This window comes from Heliangelus exortis, chromosome 7 (genome assembly GCF_036169615.1).
Source record: "Heliangelus exortis chromosome 7, bHelExo1.hap1, whole genome shotgun sequence".
Lineage (NCBI taxonomy): Eukaryota > Metazoa > Chordata > Aves > Apodiformes > Trochilidae > Heliangelus > Heliangelus exortis.
In genome coordinates, this window is record NC_092428.1 from 12,264,219 (window position 1) to 12,274,859 (window position 10,641).

Genomic DNA, 10,641 nt, shown 5'->3' on the forward strand with positions numbered 1-10,641 from the left:
CTCTTGTAATGAGTGAAATTATGCCTTTTCTCATTCTGCCACATACCTGGCAGATAAGCACATGAAAATACGCCTACGACTGTCAACCAGACAGCATCTGTTTTGACAGTCATGGTACGAAGTTCAGCCACAATCTTTCTTATAAAGGACGTTTTTCCAGCGCAGGGTGGAGGCAAAGGAGAGGGATTATTCTGGAAGTTCAGTAATGCCTCTCTCCTGTCACAGCAATAAACAAAACTTCCATAAGCAGCTCACACCTTGCACCTCCTCTCCCTAAAATAATCTCTAAACCACATGTTTTCACGTTTCCAAGAACACCTTGCCACACAGGTAGGCTTTGGTTACATTAGTATCCAAACAGATTACTACTGTGTTTGAAATGCATTGAATCCCCCTCAAAAAAGTATGAAGTAAAATAAATAAACAAATAAATAAATACAACCAACCAGCATAAGTAGCCAGAGAGACTCTCTTCAAGATTTCCTATGGTTCTTATTTAAAACCTGGAAAACATCATGTGAAGCCAGCTCTCACATCCCTAAATCCAAGAAGTAAGGGAGGGCAGCTGGCAAACAGAAAACTTTCTAGCTGTGACTGCGATTTGCAATTTTAATTTCCAACTGAATTATGCTATGGGTATTTTTTTTCCCCTTTGCTGTATGGTGCTGCGTTTTCTTTAAAAAAATCTGGCTCCGCAGCAACACCGAAAGCTGATGAGGGGTGGTGGCGGCTGTCTCGGGAGTTTCTCCCTCTGGGTGGGACACGGCACAGGAGGAGACCCGAAAAGCGGCGAGGGAGGCGGCGGCTCAGCCTTCTCGCTGCCTCAACCTTCGGCCTTGCCGGGGACGCTGCTGGGGCAAGGACCTGGGGAGGTGGGGCAAGGGTTGTGGGGGAAAAGGACTGGGGTGGCGAGCGGTGAAGTCGGCAGCTTTCTGCACGGGACATGTGCGGGAGAGCGTTATCTGCCCGAAAGCCACCAGGGGAGGGAGGGCTGCATCACTGCCCCGCGGGACTGCCGAGCCCTGGCAGGACACGCACCGCGCCTACACCTTCGCACCAACGCAGAACGACCGGCGGCGAAGGCATCCACCCACCCATCCATCCATCCATCCTCGACACCGTCACAGTATGATTTTAACGTCGACGGCCACGACCCGGGAGGGAAACTTGGTATGGCCCCGGCGTCGAGCAGACAGACAGACGGTTCCCTCCAGGCACCGATCCCTTTCAGCCGCGGGAGCCCGGGGAACGCTGCCCACCTTGGGGCGTACCCCACACACACCAAGGGTAAACGGCGATGACAGGGATCTGGGGAGAGCGTTTCCCCAGGGAAGGCCCCGTCCCCTACCCCCCCCGCTCCGCGTCCCCCCAGCGCGGTCCTACCGTCCGCTCCCGGCTCGACATGGTGGCGGCGGCGGGGACGTGCGGGTACCGGGCTATAAGGGCTGCCGCGACACGTAGCACGGCCCTGAGCCGGCCCCTCTCACCCTGCGCCCGCCCCCGTCTCCTCCTCCTCCTCCGGGCCGGCCCGCAGCCAGGGGAGGCCCGCAGACCCCGGGTGGGGGAAAGGAGGCAGCGGGCGGCTCAGGGGTGCGGGCTCTGAGGTGGATGGCGCAGGGCTGGGGGAGTTCCATGGAAGTGTGGGGGCTCCCAGAGGACTGCGGGGAGGTGACACCCGGGGACAACCCCCCCAGCGCGCTGGATTAACAGCAGGAACCTAACATTCCCTTAAAGTTGAGTTGGACCTCAGATATAGCACCCTGAGCCGAAGGCTGATCCGGCTTCCCACCTTCACCGCACGCAGTGGGGACATTTCGCTGCCCAGGTGGGTGCGTTTGGCCCAGCTCCATGCCTCTGGGCTGAGAGCCATCTTCATCCAGGCAGAGAGTGGTCCTGCTGCTGGCCAGGAAACACCTATGCGATCATGGAGAGAGGAGGAATAGGATCCCAAAAGAAGTTAAAAAAAATCACCTTTCGGATGATGTCTGAAAAGAAGCAGTGCTGTAGGCTGTCCCCTGGCACTTGGCTAAAGAGCCAAGAAGGTTAGAAAGAAACACACAGGAATTCATGGGTACATAAAGCTCAGCTGGTGAGGGAACAGATGCCCATGTCCAAGGCTTTTCTGAAAACCTGTTTTTCACCGCTGCAAATGCTCAGATCTTGGAATGTGGCTGAACCAGGAGGACAGGCAGCAGCCTAGTGGAGGGAAACGACACTGCATCCTTGGGATAGCCCATGAGCCAGTAACGAAGGAAGAAATGTTCCCCATGGGTGCATAATTCTGTGCACCGTATGATTTGTGTGCACCTGAAGATGCACAGCCCAATTCAGTATGACATTTCTCCTCTGGCCACTTCCTCTACTCACACATCCATTAATCCAGCCCAGGGCTATGAGGACAGCTGTGCAAACTGTGCTGCTGCTCCTCTAGGAGGAGGTAACTCACTTCTAATTAGACCTAGAAGAGCACAGTCCAGCATGTGGAGCCTGCCTTGGGTGTGGGAGTTGTGGACATCTCTTGGTACCTGTTCATCACACGCTCACCAGCAGCCATACCCATCCTTCAGCACAGAAATACTCCTGTTTCATCTCTGCCCTTAATTCTGGCTAAGTTTAAAATGCTGGTGTCCTAAATGAAACCACTGGATGGAAAAAAGCATAAAAATATGGTGGGATTTTGCAAAGCTCCCTGAGATAAATGGGAGAAGGACCCTTCAAACAGGAAATGGGAAACACCAAGGAAGAGATTAAAGCGAAGACAGTGGAATAAATGGGGTTCCTAAAATGTAGTCATGCTGGAGAAAAAATGGGGCCCAGTGTGGGGGAAGATAAGCAGGGACAATGTGGTGGTGAAGGAATGGGGCTGGAAGGAGAGAAGCAGCACCTGTTTGTCTAGCTCCTGAAGCCAGGCAGCTATTAGAGTGTGATCAGGTATCAACAATAATCCCCAGTGTAATGCCAATTAAACCCATGGTATTACTCTTGGGATTAACTCAGCAAAATAATACCAGGGTCACTTTTGAGAACCTCTTATTTTGTGCATTTCCTTAGATTGTTTTTTAGACTGTCCAAATGCAGATTTAAGTTCTGCCATAAAAACAATATATCATGCTCGGAAGAATCAGTAAACAAGCCTAAACACATGATCCACTGGAAAAGAACATCCTGGTACAGTAGGGAACCCTCCTGCAACTGTTGCCTAGCCAGGACACAGGCTATAACTCATCCACTGGAGGAAATAAGAAGAAAGACACATTAAATGACTGTAACTCTGTGTGTGCACAGCAAAATGGCATGAGCTGCTCAGCTCTCCCACAAGAATGATGGCATCCAAGCATTATCCAAGGCTGCTTAGCTGCTGCTCAGAAGAGACTTTATGCTATGCCTGAATCAGAGCAACCAGAGTTAGCATCTCATCTTTTATTTGCACACAGATTTGAGTAAATTTGTTCATGTGAGAGCTTCAGAAGTTATCAAATCAATGCTGACCTAGCAGGAAAAGCATATAAAATCTCAGGGGAAACACAGATGGTTACAGATTAACCACAGCTGTTATTGTACTTGTGCCTCTGTATCCAGGAGTATAGAATAGCCTGTTATTACATATGACGAATTTATTATGCATTTTAGGTGTTGGTTTTGTTTGTTTGTTTAGTTGCAAAAAAACCATTTTATATTCTCCTTTTGTATGATGAATTTTAAATTCACAACTTTACACACATGCAGTGTTACTTTTACTTTGTGTATCTTCAGTGGCAAAAAAAGGTTGAAAAGGTGCCCAACTGACCAAAGCAAGTGGAGAAATACATTTCCTGAACAAAGAGGGTCAGCAAAAAGGGCTCTGTGAAAAGAAAATGAAGAAGGAGGGACCTCTGTAACCACAGACCACAGACCATTCTGGCCTGATGCACAAGTGGTTCCAGTAAGGACATAATTGAAGGAAAAAAACCAAAACAATAAACCAAACCAAAACAGTTCTTTCTCGTTAAAATGAAAAGTAGGAAGGTCAGTGAAAAGACAGAAAACTTGTATTGCAACATAACAGAAAAGATAGCATTGAGAACATGTTACACCTCCATGCTTCCCATAGATATCTATCATTGAGACAGACCAGAAGTCACTTTTATCTCCACTTGTTGCATCACTCTTCATTTCTTACTTCATCGAAGTTATCTCCCTTCTAGGAATTAAGGTGATCATAACTTGCCTGAGAATTTGAGGAAATTAGAAACATTTTGCATATCAAAGATGAAGGCTTTTTTCTTCTCTGTTTCCCCAAGCACAATGCAGAAAATAACATAAACATCTGTAACAGTAATTTCTAATAATCAAATACATATGGCTATTTTCTCAAGTTTTAATTTGTGTGTCCTTTTCATGGAAGTAAGTCATGAAACAGAATGAGAAATTAAGCTAAAAAAAAAAAAAAGTAGTTGCTTACCTGAAGAGTCATGATACTCAATTTTTATACTTACCAGGCTATTTAAATACCTGCAAGAGCTTCAGGCTACCCCAGCTGGGAAAGCAGCATGACAGCAAAGTAGGCAGGGGGGTGAAACTCTCTCCCGATGAAAAGATAAGAGCACTTGAACTCCCTACTTGGTAAAAAGCAGCTTCAGGAATGGTTTGGTAACTTTGGGGCCCTATTACATATGCTAAAGAATTACAGGGAATATTTTAATTTTCAGGTATTCTCACTCTGCTTGCAGGACTGGAGAATTTTGATCCCCTCCTTATTGGGATGGACAGAGGAAAGTTATGATCAGGGTGTCTGCCCTTGTGCATGCAAAACAGGGATTATTTAGCACTGCTTTGGAAAGTCTGTATTGCTCAGACACCCTGATTGCAAAGAGGCAATAAATCTCTAGACAAAAAGCTCTCTTAAGAGCCCATTGTGCAACGTACTGTTACAATAACAGGACCCACAGAGAGCAAAATATATATAACTTAACCAAACAGGCCCAGTGAGCAGCTACTTGCGAGACATTTGCTACAGCCATCTTCCCAGTTCAAAATTCTTAATCAAAATTCCCATCCCAGCATAATCCAAAAGGTTACCCCAAAGTGCTTAGACTCACATGAATGCTCAGAAGCCAGGCACAACCACTGGTTTCCTCTATACCCCCTGCAACATGTTTAGTGTAACAAGTTCACCAACAATTAAATGTCACTCACAGCTCTCTGCCCACCTCCAAGGTGGTGGAGGTGGAAGTTAAAACAGGACACATCCATTTTGCTGATAGGAGAGTATCAACCCCTGAAGTACTGCAGCTATTGGGCAAGTATCATGGGAGCAAGGGGGGTCCCTCACAGTGTTTTTCCACATGAAAGATAGAAAGGGGGAGGTGACAGTCCCTGATTTTACACAACTACCTACTCTTAGATCCTTGCATGAGTTCTCTTACCTTGCTGACATGTAGCTGGAAAAACATTGGCCAAATTAGCAAGAGGATAAGGAGCCCAAAGTTCAGCTGCCATGGTACTAGTGATACCATTCCCTCTGCACCTTCTGCCTGCTCTGTGTTGTACATACTGCAAAGAGAGAGCAAAGGATGGAGGAAGCAAGAAGGCTGTCCAGGCTTCAATTTGTGTGCCATGGAAGCCGAGCTCTCCAAGGCTGTGCTGGCTGTAGGAGGGATCCTTCTGGCACTCAATTTACTCCACTACTGGACTGTCGCTGCTCTGGTTTATTTGCTTTCCCAGCATCAGGGAACCTGCAGATGAAGGCTTCAGCTTCAGTACCTTGCTTAGGTTTTCAAGTGATGCAGACAAAGTCATCATCTTCAGCACTGTTTGTTCTCAGCTTCTCTGGCTTTGTTCTGATGACATTTTCCTACGTGATCAGTGAAGCACTTGCACTTCAATGCTCCACAGCTTCCACAGCTTTACTTGGCAACTTCACTCACCACCAGCAAGCAGTGAAGCGATCCTACAGGAGACAAATACCCTAAAGACAGCTCTCAGGAGGCAGCCCAAGGGGGAAATAAGTGAAAAAACACCTAAGGAAGGCAGAACCAGGCTTAGCAGCTTTTGGTTGCGCAGACAATGTCCCAGGAGAGGTTTTCACCCCAGCTAATGGAGTGTCCCTCTGTCAGCAGGAGTCTAACAAATTCTGCTCATCAAATACCACATGCATTAAGGTCAGTACCTTTGAAAATAAATAATTCAATCAATTAACCTAATACATAATATCTTTGGCATCGGTCTGCAAAGATACCAGATCTGCTACTGAACTGCCCCAACAAGCAGTTCCAGCTTATCTACATCACCTCTCACCCATGGCTTTTCACAAATAGTTTTGAATCTGGTGTATAAGTCAAGTCTGAATCTGGGGCCCTGAAACCTCACTCAGAAGACGTTAAATCAGAAATAAACTCCAAAAGCAAAGCACAGTTTGCTGGAATCACTGGAGATACAGGCTGGTAGGCCACTAGCTACTGGCATAGGCAGTTAGGCCTTTTAATGAGAGCAGGAAACATTTTTTCCCTTTTCTGATCTATAATTTAAACATGTGGGATCATCCTCCACTTTCAAAAAAGCTGCTGGAGATAAACAAAAGCTCCAGAAGTGACAACAAATCCACCACAGAAACCTACAGCATTGGCAACACCCACTGCTGTTGTGAACTTCAACAGCCAGCCAGGAACTCTAAGTTCAAAACCAGAACCAGTTTGCCAAGATTTCACAATAGAGAGCCCAAGCCAGGAATAAGCTTTGCACTGACCTGGGTCTTTCCATCTTTAAAGTCAGGAGAAAAAACCCCATTGTTCTCATTGTAGAATAAAATGGGGAGGGAGAAGAGAAAAATATCATAATGATCAATGTCTTCTATCACTGGAGCAGGAGATGCCAGCTTAAGGACTTAAATATCTTTCCATCCTTCTGTAACTCAGCAGCAGACAGCAGAACAAAGGTGAAAAGAACACTTTTAACAAGCTGATGTCTTCACAACTTTCTCCTCCTCTCAGGACAATTTAATGGCCACCTTCAGTGCCCCACATGATTCCCAATGATGGGCACATGCTCTGTGCCCTGCCTATATACCCACCTGAACCTACTTTAAGCAACCTAGATCTGGGATTTGCAGGTTGTTTCTTTGTTAATCACTGTGCCTCGGTGACACAACCACTCATTCTCACTCTTAGGCTTGTACTTTTCCTACAGTCACTCTGGTCTGAAAATGACAGCTCAAAAGGTTCACAGTGACACTGACTCAGCCACTGGGATGGTATCCCCACACAGCAAACCCATATGTGGCAAATCCTCATAATCTTTAGAGAAATGGTAGTAATGAAAAATGTACAATCATATAGGCACTTCTTTCACTCTTGTTTTTAGAGCAGGAACAATCTTTTGCCCTGTCCTTCAAGGACAGCTCAACACTCAGATCTCATAAAGCTGTGCTGTTTTCTTTGCACTCAACTTTAATAATCAATCAGTAACAATTGACTTTACAAATCTCTTTGGAAGCAATGCAAGGGTTCATATCTCTTTGTGGTGTGTCATATTGAAGTAAAGATATTTATTTATTGTGTGTACTTTTCTGCTATAGATCTATTGCCTTTGCCTTGTTTGATTTCTTATCCCTATCACAGACTTCAGCCCAAATCCCTACCTCATTCACATTACAATACTGGAATAAAGATTTCAGTTCCTGGAAGATTCCTCAGTTCCTGAAATTACCCCAAAGGCTCATTTTTCACATACTTACTTTCCCCACAGACTGCTGCAATTAAAAGCCTCATATGCCTTCTTCCAAAAGCAGGTTAGCAGAGAGTAAGGGAGGAGACAGACAGCTTATTTTCTTTGTAAATAAAACTCTCACAAAAGCAGTCATGATCAAAGGAGAGTCAGCAGAGGTTAAGGAAGGGCCGAAGAAACCCAGCCTTTTTGGTACTTACACAGGCAGGTAGCAAAGTTGACTCCTATCACAACATTTTAAAGTCTAAGTTGATCCTAATCCTCTTTAACAAAAAGCAGCACTGCAGGAGAACAGCTTCTACCTGTCACTCTGTCTCTGGACCCTGGCAATTCTGCACATGAGCTCTCTAGCACCAAGCACATTCTCATCCAACAACCCTGTAATGTTCGCTGGCTTTGTTCTTCACCTGTATTCAGCTGTCTTTACCCCTGCATGAGGAGAGATGACTTAGAATCCATGATCCACTACTGAATTTCAGCACATTTTCTCTGTGCTGTTTGTTATACACATATAACATGTAATTTGTTATACTGTAATTTGTTATGCACTTTCCCAGACAAACTGCCACCAACTAAGAGAAATCACCATTTCTACAGGAAACCATATTAAGGAAAACTTCGGTGAACTTTCAGGTTTGGTGTATCAAGTTTCTCATTTTTAGAATAATGTAGAAAAGTCTTTTTACCATTATCCTAGAAAAGATATCTTTAATTATATATAATAAAATATAATCAGAGTGAAAGCAGCAGAAAGCAACAGGAGAGCCCCATGGAGGAGAAATTCATAACAAGCTATATGTAAAGCTAAACACAATCCCACTTTTCTTAACTCAAAACAAACCTGTAGCCACAAATGGCCAGTAATTAGGAATGTATGGAAATATTTGCTCTATCCCTCTGCTTTCCTAGGTACCACATCCAACCAAAAGCCAGAGGTCACCAGGCTAAAGGACCTTAAGCCTGATTCCACCTGGTTCCTCTTTCTGGGGTACGTACTTTACCTCCCAGGAACAGCTGGGCACCTCCTGTTTCTGTAAGAGGTTTAGGATTTGTTATCACATTCAGTGAAGCATTTAGGAGCTATAGGTCACTAGTGTGGAAAAGTCTGCAGAGCTTTTCTGACCCATAAATAATAATATTTGATGATTCAGCTAACTCCTTTCAGCCTAGTCCTTCAGCAATAATCCCTTCCTTGAACACTAATTATTTGCTTTTGTTAACTAAACACAGTAAGAGGTGTGCTCAAACCTTTCAAAAGACTCAAGAAAATCAATATATTCTTTAAAACCCTTTCCAAAGCAATTGTTCATAACAGTAAAAATAAATCTATCACTATAAAGACCACATGCAGTCAGCCTAACATCCCTGTCTCTATTAAGTAAAAATATCCCTTAAAAGCATTGATCAAAGTTGGGGGAAAAAAGGCTGCAAATGAAGGTTAATCTATCTGTAATCTTCGTTCTCTATTTCTGGAAGCAAATAAGGGAGGGGAAAAAAAGCTGTATGGCCTTTACAAATAGGTACCTGTACCAGATCTCTGGAAACAGAGCCTACCTCTGGCCTGGCATATATTTCACAGTCAGTGAAAACCCTCTTTAAAAACTTTGTCATCAAAAACAAAGCAATTCAGAAGTAGTTTTCTACTTACTGGACCATAAAGTCTGAGAAATCAGGCAGAAAAACAGTGCTCAGAGGCTGAACTGGATACACAGGAGTTGCAGAGCCTTCATGATGCAGATAAATTTGAAAGTCCTTTATCAGCAACTGCAAATTACCATCTGACTTCCTTTTTAAAAGTTGGACAACTAATAAAATTATTTAATATATTATACAGCTAAAAATAAAGGGGGGGGGAGGAGTGCTCTTCCTCTATAAGGTTAAATGTCCTTTTGGTATCTTAATTTTAAGAGACATTTCACTACTTTAACTATGACTATATAGTTCAGAGAGGTTTTGTTTGTTTGTTTTAAGCCAGCATCAATTATTTTCTATTTCAAGCTGTCTTACAAACTAATACTTGTGAAAATGAAGAAGCAGCCCTTGATCGAAACCAGCACCATCCCAGTCTCAGCACACTTACCCAAGCACTGCACCCTCAGCACTTAACTATGTTGCAGGCAAAGCTTAATTTTTACCTACAGGTAAATTAACCTGTGCAGAGGTTATTTACAGAGAATTAACAAGCTGAGTAGCTAATTGGATACTCAATAACAAGGCTCCATTGCTAAATACCTACAAGAAACGACAAATCAGAAAGTATTGCATGATGTATGTTGATGATAATTCTTTAACAAATCAACAATGTCAATCTCTTGATTGTGAGTGATACTTTTTATAAAAATAGTACTGCAGCAGATGCTGAACTGCAAAAAACCATCCGTGTAACCCTCACTCCACTTCAACATGCAGGACACTTCCAGAACATTCAGAGAAACCTACACAGGTTGGAGAGTTGGGCAGGGAGAAATTTAATTCATTATAACAAGAGCAAGTGTAAAGTCTTGCACCTGGAAAAGAACAACCCCAGGTACCAGTATAGGTTGGGGACTGAGCTGTGGGAGCAGCAGAAGGGAAAGGGACCTGGGGGTGCCGGTGGATGGAAGGATGACCATGAGCCAACAATCCTTGTGGCCAAGGAGGCCAATGGCATCCTGGGGTGCATTAGAAGGGGGTGGTTAGTAGGTGGAGAGAGGTTCTCCTCCCCCTCTACTCTGCCCTGGTGAGGCCACATCTGGAATATTGTGTCCAGTTCTGGGCCCCTCAGTTCCAGAAGGGCTGGGAACTGCTTGAAAGAGTCCAGTGCAGAGCGACCAAGATGATGAAGGGAGTGGAAAATCTCCTTTATGGGGAAAGGCTGAGAGAGCTGGGTCTCTTCAGCTTGGAGGAGAATGTGTGGTGACCTCATTAATGTTTATAAATATGTAAAAGGCAAGAGTCAGG

General features: G+C 44.5%; 1 protein-coding gene across 3 annotated transcripts in view; it reads right to left on the reverse strand.

Moving 5' to 3' along the window:
- PAPSS2 (3'-phosphoadenosine 5'-phosphosulfate synthase 2) overlaps nucleotides 1-5,597 on the reverse strand; it is a 36,250-nt gene extending 30,653 nt beyond the window's left edge. For 2 of the 3 annotated variants that reach the window (XM_071748893.1, XM_071748891.1), the window contains exon 1: nucleotides 1,384-1,489. In XM_071748893.1, the coding sequence (XP_071604994.1) occupies nucleotides 1,384-1,404 (21 nt within the window). In that variant the 5' untranslated portion in view covers nucleotides 1,405-1,489. Of the gene's footprint in view, nucleotides 1-1,383; nucleotides 1,490-5,405 lie in introns of those variants that run through there. The other variant, XM_071748889.1, reaches the window with a different exon arrangement.
- Nucleotides 5,598-10,641: the final 5,044 nt, after the last annotated feature.